Here is a 14,017-nt window from a genome sequence, read left to right on the forward strand (position 1 = left end):
TAGTTTTCTCAGATAATTAGGGATCGTTGCCATCTGTTACGATTTTTCTGTGTGTTGCAGGGTTAAAGCTGCTAAGCACATTTTTTTGTTTGCATTGCTATCTTAATCCGAAAAAGCAGTCAGTTAAAAACTATCAAGAATTGCATTGTTTTGCTTTTATTCGAAATTTTTTTTGTAATGTAGTAGTCCTGTTATACATTATGAGGGCTTAATTGGCACGTCAAAGGATGTCAGAATTTACTTGCCAACACGACTTTTAAGTAAATCTTTATTGTTTCAATCCCAAATGTCTCGGGGTTTATATACATAACACACACGAGCAACATTATATTTTCTTTTGTATAGTATCTCTCAAAGTATATGATATATTATTCAAGTACAACAGGGATAAAAGCGTTAGCCAAGAAATCCTCTTTGAAAACCCTTAAGAATCCGAAACGGAGCACACTCTCTAATCCTAGTGAACTTACTGGCCTGTTTATGTGTTAATTCAGCCCTGGAAACGTTTTTTTTTATCTTGGCCGCTTTGCTCTACGAAAATATTGAAATACCTTTATTGGTGGCTTCAAAAACTTTTATTTCAACCCGCAATATTTAAATTTGAAATTATCAAATTGTTTTCGCAGTCATATATGTTTTAGAAGTTAGCACTGACATATTCCAGTGCTTAGTAGGGATAAATTTTAAGCCCGCAAAAGTCGTCTAACTATCAGCTGACGAAGAACTTCTGCACATATAATTTTTGTCAACTTAAATGGAAAAAAAATCATTTTTCCAAATTGTATGCCATGAGCACTGAATCTGAGTAAAAGCAATTAGTCTTGAATTTTTGCTTGCCGCAGGGGATTTCGTGTTTGCAAATTTCCTATCATCCAGAACAGTTATGCAATTTCATGACCGATAATCAAGCTCGGCAAAAAAAACTAATTGTAATAGCTGCTCTCCAAATCCGTTGAGACGAGGAAAGCTTTACAGTTTGTTTCAGCACTCACTTTGATTAAGCGGTTCAAAATTTTCCGGATTTTTTGTTTTTGCGGTTAGCTATCGTAACTGTTTATCCGCTATATTCTTAGCGTTGCATTCCATTCAGCTCGTAACTATTTGCTTATCTTAGTTTTTTCGGTATTGAATTGGACTGGATTGCTACAGATCACATAATACGGGATCTCTATGTGTATTCCAATTCAATCCAATAGAAAAACAAATCGAAGACAAAGATACATGTCTAAGACCTGTTTGTGCAAAAATTTTTAACCCTTATCTTATGTTGGGTTTGCCCTTTGAACTCACAAGTTGAAATACCAGAAGCTGGTTTTCGTAACAGTTGAATGGCGGCTCCAATAATTTGTAGATACAAGACACAATAACAATTAATATACTGCTTAAGAATAGCATTCACTTTCAATACAATACACAGAAACAATTTACTGCTCAAGAATATTTTTAAACGCAAGACACAGTAACACGTTATTTACTGCTCAAATCAGTTTATGATTAATTTTGCGATATTTTGCTGATGTATATGAAGAAATCCGTTTGTTAGGGATAATACTGTTGAGTCTGATTGTGTTGCTAGTGTTATTTCCCTCTTTTCTTCCACATCACGTGACTGTGACTGTACTGGTAATTTTTTTTAAAACTGGGACTATTACAATGACTAATGGACAACTAATACAAAATAATTTCCCCTATCTCAGTTTTAGGGCTGATGTATCTAGCTAGGCATGCTGTGAAAGCTCAGCTTCAACACTAAAAGCAACTGTTCCACTTGGAACCTTCAAAATTATTTTACATATAATTGGCAAAAAATTTAACTTTTCTTTGTGAACATGGAATTAGAGAATTGAGGTTGAACAGAAACAACGCTCTTGTTGCTTTCTCTGAAGCCTGACTGATCGGAGCTTGCAAATATGTTCCTCTGAGTACTGAAATTGAATTTCGTCAGTTATGACTAGTTAATGAATCGTTTATTTTAAGGTGTATAATTTTTAGGTGTCAGCATTTTATGCAGTAAGCAATACTACTCTTCGTTCAATTGCTACTACACAATTATGAGGTCTGTCTCACATCAAAACCAAAACATCTACATTTTGTTGACACTTTTTTTTATTTGTTTATCAATGTCATTTGTAGTTTTGCAACCTTTCTGTTTTTTAATCTAGGCTTCAAGGTCTCGAAAGGTGAGATAATTGTATAAAGAATGGTCATAACCGACTGAAATCAAGTGTGTTTGTCAAAAACTTAACTGAATTCTTCTCAAATGAAGTTTTTTCAACCGATTTCTTCTGAATTAACAACTGATGTCGTTTATCTCTCATTCATGACTGACGTATGGATCATGATAAATTTTCTTCTTCATTTACTAATTAATTGCTGACTGGTAGAGACGATATCACTGATGCTCTTTTACTTATTCTAATTGAATTTGTATTATCCAAACAATGTCGACAAAAAATAATTGATTATTCCTCTGAAAACTAGAAACAATCTGTAATTGGTTTTAATTCAGCTACATTTTTTTTTACAAAAATTGAAGGAGAGTTAACTTTCAAGAAAGAATTCTGATATCAGTAAATTAGTTACCTAGCGTGCTTGTTCAAAATAATTTAACTTGAAAAAAGTAGTTTTTGAACATTTTTGTTTCAAATGAGAGCAAACAAAGACAAACATCTAAGAATGCGGATGTAGTATTGTGAAATTTCGATGAAACTTATTTATTTAATGGAAATGGCTAACGTTTACTTAATTAGATATGTTAATAAGAGTATGCTAACTAAATTTCGTATATAGGTCGGAATTGACTTAGCACCCAAAAAGGACACCCCACTCAACGAATACCTCCAGATGGGTCTGGAAAAACACCTGGAAGACCTCAACGCAATCAGTTCCCAGGCATCCAAGGAATACGCTGTTGAAAAAGCCCTGGAGAAGATGAAGAAACAGTGGGAAAGCATGCAGTTTGCGTTCACATCCTACAAGGATACTGGAATCCCGATTCTGAACTCGATTGATGACATCCAGGTGTTGCTTGATGACCACATTGTGAAGAGTGCGACTATGAAGGGGTCTCCGTTCATTGGTCCGTTTGAGGATGAAATTATGCAGTGGGATGTAACTCTGGTTAGTGTTTTTATAATAACCTAAACTATAACAGTCTAACTCTTGATGATAAAAAAAGAATAACCAACTGCCGTTACAAACTAAAGTTACAAAATTGCGAAGAAGAAATATTTCTTCTCAATCGCAACATTTCTTTTATCTACTTTTAATTGAAAAAATAATAAGAAGCAGCTTCGATTACTTTTGTGCCTTTAGGTTGAGTCTGATTTAAACCTTCTTTGTAGCAACTGTTTAACTCTCAATAATTTTTGATGAATATCCAGCTAGCAGTTAGGCATTCAGAACTACCCAATATATTGTCAAAAAATAATACACAAGTAGCAGTAGGAAACACTAAACCTTACTGCAATAATTCGTAACATTTTCCTATTCGCTTCGAAAATATAAATTTTGAAATAGTTGAATCAATCCAGAACGGGCCGCTGAAACTAAGCTGTGAGTAAAAAATGTAGACTTATCTTACAATTTAAAAGGACTTTTGGTATGAGAGTTTTTCCGCAAAATATATAAAAAAACTGCAGTTCGTTCATTTCTATTTTTAAAAAAATCGTTTTGTGTAAAATAGTAGACGTAAATTTGAAGATGAATTTCTGTCCGAGTACCCTTAAACTGCTTCAAGGCATCACTCGAATAGGCTTATTTGAAGCCTATCGATGACCTGTTGGAACTGAGAGACGTGTTTGTGCTGAGTGGATAACATGTCCTTAGATTCTGAAATTTAATTTATTTAATTTAATTTAATTTAATTTAATTTAATTTAATTTAATTTAATTTAATTCAATTTAATTTATTTTAATTTAATTTAATTTAATTTAATTTAATTTAATTTAATTTAATTTAATTTAATTTAATTTAATTTATTTTAATTTAATTTAATTTATTTTAATTTAATTTAATTTATTTTAATTTAATTTATTTTAATTTAATTTAATTTAATTTAATTTAATTTAAGTTAATTTAATTTAATTTAATTTAATTTAATTTAATTTAATTTAATTTAATTTAATTTAATTTAATTTAATTTAATTTAATTTAATTTAAATTAACCTGAAAAACGTGAGCATCGAAACTCTTAACCAGTGAGCATAACAGCTTTGATAATTAGGCCGACATGGTAGGATAAAAGTCTTTATGTGTTTTGAGAAAACAAACAACAAAATTTTTGAAATGTTTCTAGCAAAAACGATGTAAATTTTGCTTTTTTTATTTTGCTTTTTTTTATTGGTTGTAATTAATTTATTTTTGAACTGTGAAATCAACTATTCTAATATAGTGACAACTGATTGTTTGCTACTCTGCGACAGTATTTGTTAAATAATTGTAAATATGAGTGGAAATTTTTATCCCCTTGGAGGGAAGTTTGGCGCGAAAAACCGAAAAGGTTTTTCTATCAGATCAGTCTCTACTGCTCGACTGATGAACACTATGCTATCCGGTTCTACAAAGGGTTAGTTTTGCATTTTTTTTTTCAAAAAGATGAGAGTAGTTTCTCTAATTAGCTGCTGCTGTGATTACGATTCATTGGGTTAATAAATTTTCAAAAAATGGCGTTTTCTCTAAAATTTACGCTTTCTTTATATAACTCTTACTAAATGTTTCATTTCTTGTTCAGTTTTTTTGACGCCACTCTTTGCAGTTGTAGTATAGATTGAAAATCCATACTGTAATAATGGCTGTGCAAAAGTTTCGTAAGCAAAATGGATTGATTTTTAAGATAGTCAATTCTCAGCTAATGACTGGTAGCCAAAAAGACATTCATTTTATGAATCAATTACCGAATGTGATCTTCAAAACAGAGTTTTTTGTCACTCGCCATTCCAAGTAAACGTATTTCTTTTTGTTTTTAATTCGAGTTGTCTCAATCAAGAATGCGTTTGCTCACACAATTTTTAGAAAACTGACCAAAAAAATTTTTATCAAGGGTCAAAGTTAACTTATTTCCGTTCCACCAATTGTTGATTTGATTCATGCCTATGACAAGTTAACATACACCTGACTGACTAAGTGGTATCAAAGAGGTTAGGCTCGTTGAAGTTTCTGGAAGATCGTTTACTTACAAGATGAGCAGTGTAGATCCCAGAATTGAGCCGTGAGGATTTATTCTTAAAAATGGAAAGAGAATTTCATTTTCCCGCAACCTGTTTTTCTGTTCTCTGTTTATTAGATAGCTTTTTTGAAAGGTTTTCACAGTTCCATGGACACCCATTCTGTATAACAACTCTACGAGATGTTAGTGACCTACAGTGTCAAAAACTTTTTTAATTCCAGAAAGATTTCATGTGGTGCAGTTGCTGGTCTGTTCAATTTGCGTCTGATCGAATCTACAACTCAATTCAAGACCTCTCAAACTGATTGTTGTGCAGCTGATTTGTATGGTTGAGAAATTGGGTATTTCTGAAGTAGATATATTGTCAACTACTTTTAATGTTGCAGGTAAAAAAATGGATCTGTAGGTAATAGGTTCAAATTCTGTCCAAATTTAGAAAGTGGGATGAGAACTGCTCCCATCAGGCATTCCAGGAATGTTTGAGTTTCCAGTGCTTTGTTTTTCAGAATTGTCATTGGGTGAAAATTTCCAACTAAAACTATTACGAAACCACTTGTTTCAAACAAATAGTTACTTCATTAGCAAGGAAATTAGAACTTTTTTAATCCTCTGCTTTACTAACATAATCCACATAGATTTGAGGGTTTTTTCAGAATTCAACATGATATCACATTTTTCGTTCAATTTTTCTGCGACAGAAATGAAAAACTGGATGAACTCATGACACTGCTGGGCTGTGAAAATGAGCATTGTGGGAAGGAATCTGCATGACTAAAAACGCCAGCTTTTAACCAGTCTATTTTTTTTGCTCTTGGGCGCTGCAATGCACCCATTGCGCAATAGGCTAGCGGGTGACAGACAGAAAAGATCCCAATGGTTGAATGCTAAAAAAGTCTTCACAATTTAGCTTAGCTATCATGCATAGTCAAATCAAGTGTTCAAATCAAATTCAGCTGAAATAATGGTGGTAAATGAGCTGAATCCAAAAAGAAATGAGCTGTATTGGTTGCAAAAAACGCGAATAGTAAGGCAATTGAGCTGGAAAAAAAAAACCGTTGAAACGAGGTCACTGAGAAGCTTTATGGTAATGAGACATGAGCTGAATTAGACGACTGGCTAATCATTCAGCTTCAGTTCATTTCCAGATTTTTTGCTCTTTTCCTACGTTTTTTTGCAACTCTTTCTGCTCAATTTTGGGTTTTTTTCAGATCATTCAGCTGAACAAACTACAGGGTTTTCAGCTGATTTTTTTTTCAAAGATTCATCCCTTAATTAGTTGATTTTTTTTTGTTTACTGACATTTCTTGGACTAGGGTATGATGCAGATTGCGTCGTGATTTGATACTTTTCGTTCATCAAAATAAATCATGAATGAGGAATCATATTCTTGAACCTTATTTTTGTGCAGCACCGAATGAAAGCAATTCTGGAGACGTGGTTGAGTGTACAAAGCAGCTGGTTGTACCTGGAACCCATTTTTGGATCAGAGGACATTCGAAGACAGATTCCACTGGAAGGAGGCATGTTCGAAAATGTACACAATGCATGGTCAGTTAGATTAACTAACTTTTTGTTCAGCAAGATCATCAATTCTTTCAAAAAGACTTCCTATTGCTCAAAATTCTTAGGATCAGAGACCGCAATACATCATAACTTATGCTGCATAATGATACTATAAGGTTCCAATGTTTCGGAGATGTTAAGTGGCAATGAAACAAATTTAAAAGAAACAAATTTAACACAACCACAGTAAAACCGATATTGATGATTGCCTTAGGAAGATCTTGTTATGCTATATTTTCATAATAGATCTTGACATATTTTGGTGATAAAATGCCCAAACACATGCAAACACCCTCAAACTTTGTAAATATTTAAGCATAGGACAGAATTGTAAGCGAGAACTTATCGACAAATTTTCACAAACAAGAAATAATTGCTTTCAGTCTAAAATAATGTGTACTTACAATTTTGCATTAATTGCCATTGATTCCTGTTTTGTTTTAAGGGACGGCTGGGAGAAAATCAACAACGTCTTGTATGTTCTTTTCAGATAGCTGCAGAAATCATTTAACTCATTTTTCACGCTTTCATTTTTAATCGCTCATTTTTCATGCCTGCGTCATTGCCAATCAAAAAATCAATAACTCAAATAAATAACTCAAATCAATAACTCAAATGACACCAATCGATTAGTTGCTGATTTGAAACAGGATTCAACCGTTTGCACACCTGAGTGTGATTAAGCAGAGATGTTGAAGTATCTTCCCGGGTCAAGGTCTCAACGGGAAAAATTGCTGAAAATGTAGAAATGGCGAATTGAGGCGAATGCGATGAAAAAATTTGCAGCCAAGTATTTTCGGTTGAAACTTCGACCCGGATATGTTCAACAATTTGGGATTCAATCATTTTAGAACAGACCGTTTTGCTTTTCATTATATTGTCATCGGAAAATTTGTTCCGCATATATTTTGTAATATTACAAGTTAATTCGATTATTTATTTGTTTGTTTTTGGTTTAGGCTACGTATCATGAGTGCCGCCAAAGATGACAATTCTGCTCTTACAGTTTTGTCTATTCCGAGAATGCTGGAAGATTTGGCCGAAAGCGAAGTTAGTATGAATATTGTCTAGATTACAAGATAAGGAGAGATAAAGTTTTATTTCTTCCTCGATACGAAGTTTCATGCAGCTCAGCCGAACACTCATGTCACGATCAATATGACGAATTTGGTCCGACTTAACTAAATGTTGAACGTTCGTTGAGTTAAGTGCTTCAAACCATTTAGCCATAGTTTATATTTTGTTTTTTTTTTCGGTAAATGTTTGTTTTTTTTTGTTTCGAGAGACACTTGTTTTTGTTCTCTTTATTAACCAAATTAGTGGAAATATTTGATGACTTAATGGTTATAGTTTTTTTAAAAAAAAAACATAAAATTTACTTTTTACAAAACCATGGGTTAGATGAGAAGTATGAGTAAGCGGCAAAAAATGATCAAGAATTTACACTATCTTTTTAAATTTGTCAAATGACTCCAGACATATGCATTAAATTGTATCTTGCAGATGCTGCTGGAACTGATTCAGAAGGGTCTGAACAAGTACCTGGAAGAGAAGCGTCTGTACTTCCCTCGATTCTTCTTCCTCTCAAACGACGAACTCCTCGAGATCCTCTCTGAAACCCAGGACCCTGCCAGGGTGCAACCCCATCTCAAAAAGTGCTTCGAGGGCATTACTAAGCTGGGTTTTGATAACGATGGAACTGTGATCACGGCCATAGAGTCCAGTGAGGGAGAGAGGGTGTCGCTGTCAACATCCGTGGATACCAGGAGGTCCAAGGGACTGGTCGAGAAATGGCTGTTGGAGGTATGTCTTGTCATCAGTTGACCACAAGCTAGAGAATTTTTATCGAATTTTTTGTTTCAACAGTGCATTGGCGTTATAACGTGCATAGTGTATATTAATATTGGATTGGTAGTTTAAACTGGTTTGACCAACGGTTAAAATCTCGAGAAACCATTCTTTCGTTGTATTTCAACTGTTAGCTTGTAACATTTTCCGATACGGCTCCGGCGGTTTTAACTGAATGTTACATGGATCTTATTTCATTGTGTAAGATCTTGCACAATGAAATAAGATTGTGTAAGATCTTGCACAAGCTAATGATGATATGACTACTGATGAGCTGGCAAGATGTCACATGATTCAGAATCGTGTCATTTCTTTTGTTTGTACGGTCATTGTCATTTGATTGACATATCTATTGGTACAGACTCTGGATAGAGTTTCATAGGTCGGTCTCATCAGATCTGATTTGGTCTGCGCACCTCGTTTTGGGTCTTTAAACAACTATAATCATAATTTGCAAATTGATCTTCAATTTTGCTGACTAAAGTGTTTGATTATGTCTCATCTTTTTCCTCTGTGACTCGATATGCACTAGGGCACAGTGACTGACGTGCAATCTATTTGTATTTCAGGTCCAGACGGAGATGCAAAAGAGTCTGCAGTCTATAATGCGGAAGAGTACTATATCTTATGCCAACTGCGAGAGGAGTCAATGGGTGATGAGATGGCCAGGACAGATTGTGCTCTCCGCGTCCCAGATCCACTGGACTGCTGAAACCGTCAAGGTCACTTGATGTTTTGGGACTCTACATCATTATATCCATGTCCTCCTCACTAATTAACCAGAAAACAAGCCATTGAACTGTCTTCATTTCCCAAGAGGAATAAGGGGAATGACACTTTATAAATATTGTTTATAAATTATCATATTTGTTAGACTATGCAAACTTTTGTCGGGTCTTTCCCATCATAGCCCCCCCCATGAAATTATAGCCCCCCTTTATTGTATATTTACCATGATTGGGGGGGGGGGGGGGGGGTTATAGGTTATCTGACCACTAAGCTGGGGGAGGGGGCTATAATGGGAAAGACCCCTTTTGTCAGTAAAACAATCATAAGTTTCTTCACCCAGTGTCATGAAAACGAAATTTTGTTCACGTTGGAAGAGAATAAGCAGTTCCTGAAAACCTATTTAGAAATAAAAAAAAGTGATAAGAATGTCATTTTCCTAGCGCTAATTATATCAAAACATTTGGGTTCTTTTAAAATGCAGCTAATAACTGGAGTATAACTTTTTTAGGCACTGGAGCAGAATCTGCTGAAGTGGTACCATGATAAGTTGACAAAACAGATAGAAGCAGTCGTCACTATGGTCAGAGGCACTTTGAACAGTATGGCCAGAATCACCCTAGAGTCACTCATCGTCATTGACGTACATGGTAAGAGTCCTCATTTTGCTGCAAAGAGACGAAAAGGTAAAAAGAATCGGAGCCATAGATATGTTATAAGTTTGTTTTGCAATGCGCTCTGTCACAAGCAACCAGTTATAAGTGTCACCCAACGGTAATTTCTAGAAGGTATATGGAGTGGATAAAAAGAGACATAAATTTAAATATTTTTTAATAGCCGCGAAGCGATAGCGGCTATTATTGGGGACATCGTGGGTTTTTTACAATTCAAAGAGTTTGAATTGTATTGGGGCGCTGTCTTTTTACGACTCGAAGAGGAGTATTGGAGAAGTCCTTTTTTTTTAAATCAATTTTATTGGAGTGAATTTTGAAGCGGGAAATGAAACGCGTGAAAAAATTTGGAGTGATTTTGGGTGCTGAACAAAAGTGAAGAGCGGAGCGAAAAGAGAGTGGTTTTTTGTTCATACCGCTGGTTTTGAGAGAGCGAGAAAGTGATGTGTGAAAAAATTTTCTCTGAGCGAGCGAAATTTTTTTGTTCACGTGCGGCTTTTAAAAGCAGGTTTTTTGCAATTTTTCTTGTTTATGAGGTTTGATTATGATATTGTATTGGATTTGGGCTCGTTCTGATAGGAATTGAAGGTTTCAAGTAGTTAATTTGAGTTTTATGCAAATTTGGAGGTTTTTGATCAGTTTTGGTGATTTTTCGACGAAATTTAATGTATTTTGGCCTTTTATTATGTTTTAATGCTTTAAGTGCAATTTTCATAGAAGCTCGTTACTCAAGGAATATCAGGGAAACAAATTGATTACAATTTTGTTGGTATAAAACATTTTTTCTGAGGAAAAATGACAGAAAAATTGAGAATTTTTTAACCAGTTTTTTAAATTTTTTGCTTCTTTTCGTTTTTTTTTTCAATCGTAGACAATTTTATTAACTTGTTATGACTTGCCCATTATTTCTCGAGCAGTTCATTGCTCTATTTGCTCAAAGTAACTTCATTTGGCTTTATTTTTTCTTGTAAAATTTATAAAACACCTTACTTTTTCTCGTTTTTTTTGTTTAATTTGGTTTTAAATGTCGTTTCTATTCTTCCTCAACCTTTGAGAGCATTTGGGGAGTTTTCTAGTGGAATTCAGTTGTGTTAGCTCTTTTGGATGTCTCTCATTTTGATTAATATTAGTTTCGAGTTGTTTTTGTTCAAGAAAATCGAGTAAATCAGAGCAAATTTTGGCCACTTTTTGTCATTTCTAAGTTTTTTTGCCTATTTCTTCCAATTTGATGTTTTTTGCTGGCAACTTTTTCCCAATAAGGAGCATTTTTGTAGGTGTTCATACTATGAATTTTCACTTGAAGGCTTAGCAGGGTAGTTTTCATATAAACAAGTTATACAAAACTCTAATTCGTCAAAGAGTTTTTCTTAGTCTTTTTTAGTTTGTTGTTTAACGTTTCTCTGCAAGTACTAGGTGGGCCATTGATCTAGCCAAATATATAACTAATTGATTTCTATGAGTTATGGATGGGAAGCTGCATGTTATCTTTTGGTAGAGAATTTTCTTTGGATTTTTAGAGAATAATTTTTTTTTGATTTTGTCCTTTGTGAAGTTTCCAGTTCTCCAGTCTTTTCTTTGTGAATTGGTTACACTGTTTGTCAATTGCTAATATGCTGGTGATGCATCTGATTAGTGAGAGTAGTCAGATTTCTACTTCGAGTCGTTTCCGGAATTCTTCCGGCTATGTTTTTTTTTAAGATCTGTTCACACATTTTCATGATTTTTGAAGTCAAATTGGAGTAGTGATTTTGGTCACGCCGATACAGGAAGTGGAGCGAAAAAGCGAGTGGCTTTGCGGCGTGAAATTTTTTCGCTCTAAATTTAAAGTAGAGTGAGAAAACGGTGTTTGAACAAAAATTCGCTTTCTCGCTAGTGGTTTTTTGTTCACATGCGGCAATTTCACTTTGATTTTTACAATTTTTTTCGATTTTTTGGATCGGATTTTTTTCTAAATGGTTTTCCCGATCAATTCATAGTCCGTTCTTGGTCTAGTTTTCAGTTTAGTCAATGAAAATTCTTTGAATTGTACGTCAGGACTTGTCCTGCTATGTTTTTTTAATTCGTCGTCTCCATCGATGATTCTTACGACCTGACTTCTTGGAATTGACTTCAGTGACTTCTATTGCTTTGCAGTTAAAATTTGTGTACGTGACGTTGTTTCTGCTTTTAGGTCAATTGCGTGACTTACCTCACTCAAAAAATTGACTTCTGAACTCACTTATGAAACTTTAATTTTTAATGAAGATTTACTAGTTAATAGTGTGCATCTAAGTTGTGCCAATCTTATATGCCCTAATTTGTGATTATTAGTCTTGAGTTTTTGATTTCGAATATCAATTTTGAAATAGCTCTTTAAGGGCGTTTTCCTTATAGAACGTATGTGTCAAAAATTGACAGTCCGAAGCTAACCCGAAAAGTCTAGTGGTCTATTGAAGGACTGGTGGTCGATCTGTCTATCTTATTTCTTTAGGTGTTTCAATTCCTGGAAGGCCACGAGCGTCTATCGCGGCTATTTTCCGGCAATCTGCCGGCTATGTTAAATTTATGTCAATCCAGATAAAAAGAGTATATGTATCTTTACTCCACTGACCTCCAAAGCGTTCTTAAGTTCTTGAACTCAACTTACGCTATTTGAATTATTTATGTTACATGTCTATTTTAAGAGTCAACTATAAGAAATGGGTCAAGTAAAAGACGAAGAATAGGGGTTTTGAATGGGAGAGTAATGTGAAAATATTTTCATAAATTGTGCCGGGTTTCAAAACCACTCAGTCAAAATTCTTTTGGCGCCCAAGTTTTTTTGTCCCTAACGTTAGGATTATACCCTCAAGTTATTATGAATTGCCAAAAAATGTTTTCAGAGGAAAATCAAAAAGAAAAAAGAACATATTTCATCCAAAATCAGAATCTAGTCCTAGACTGCTTTGAGGGTTTTTGTATCAATGATTTTCTTACTTAAGAAAAACTGACATTAATTATTTACTATCAGATGAAGTTTCAAACAACTAATTCAGACCTGCGATTCCTTTGAAGATGATATTTTTTTTGTACCGCCTTTCGCTTTTTCGGTGCGATACTTTCAATGCGTTTTTTTTCTGGTCTTGACTTCTCGACTTTTTGTATTAATTTGCTCCTAATAAGAGTTATGAGAAGCTTAATTTAATTGGCGACAGTTTACTGCTAAAAGTCTACCGCAAAGTACGTCAAATTTTTGTTCATTTCAATCTTTAAAGCTCGATTTATGTGTTTTAGAATTTCCTCTAGTCAAATACTTGAATCCACCCCCTTGGGTATCCCCTCCTGCTCCTCCTGTTGACGCAATTCTTAATTGATCTCCAGCCCGCTGGATTTTTAAAGCATTTTGTCAACAATGAACCATAGTCAGTTATGTTTGTGTCCACGCCGACCGGTCAATTCGCCGACATGCAAGATAGCCGACACAATTATTAGGCGAAATTTAAACAAATATTATTTCTTGAAAAATGACTTTCATATTAATTACCCGCGCACTAAGCGAGTAAAGTAGCGTCTTTTAATTTTAAAACAAACATTAATTGCCTATACATATTAGAGAATGCAGCCGTGGTAGTGTGTCGACTAATGTTATCACTAATAAAACTCTCTGGTAAATATAATGTTATAACTACCTGACAGCGGGTAGAACTGCTGTTTTGGTGAAGGCGTTTTTCGAGATGTGATCTATTGATGTCTGACAAAGAGGAACCAGATATGCGCTGCGCAGTACCCGTGTATACAGTTTAAAAGACTTAAGAAATGAGAAAATATTTTACCCACAGCTTGATTAGGTACTGAGATTTGAGTGAATGTTACGATTTACAATAGCCTTTGATACAATGACCTTCAATGCAATCCGAAATGAACCACGTGCTGAAACCAACTATTCATAATTTCAATCGATATTATCACATTCACTTGGTCTTTCGAGCTTGAGATTCTTAAGCATAAAGCGTTATAATAAAGCATTTCTAAGCAAGTGATTCAATTAATGTTGCACCGCAACATTTGGTCCGCCGACAAATAG

At 34.3% G+C, this 14,017-nt stretch overlaps 1 protein-coding gene across 1 annotated transcript in view; it reads left to right on the forward strand.

The window, feature by feature from the left end:
* Positions 1–14,017, forward strand: part of LOC142351710 (dynein axonemal heavy chain 3-like) — a 282,726-nt gene that overhangs the window by 66,406 nt on the left and 202,303 nt on the right. The window contains exons 23-30 of the mRNA XM_075403853.1: positions 2,163–2,180; positions 2,791–3,120; positions 6,576–6,715; positions 7,176–7,205; positions 7,690–7,780; positions 8,234–8,533; positions 9,148–9,300; positions 9,816–10,079. Coding sequence (XP_075259968.1) covers positions 2,163–2,180; positions 2,791–3,120; positions 6,576–6,715; positions 7,176–7,205; positions 7,690–7,780; positions 8,234–8,533; positions 9,148–9,300; positions 9,816–10,079 — 1,326 coding nt within the window. The remainder of the gene's footprint in view (positions 1–2,162; positions 2,181–2,790; positions 3,121–6,575; positions 6,716–7,175; positions 7,206–7,689; positions 7,781–8,233; positions 8,534–9,147; positions 9,301–9,815; positions 10,080–14,017) is intronic.

Source organism: Convolutriloba macropyga, chromosome 13, assembly GCF_964194025.1.
Source record: "Convolutriloba macropyga chromosome 13, txConMacr16.3, whole genome shotgun sequence".
NCBI lineage: Eukaryota > Metazoa > Xenacoelomorpha > Acoela > Convolutidae > Convolutriloba > Convolutriloba macropyga.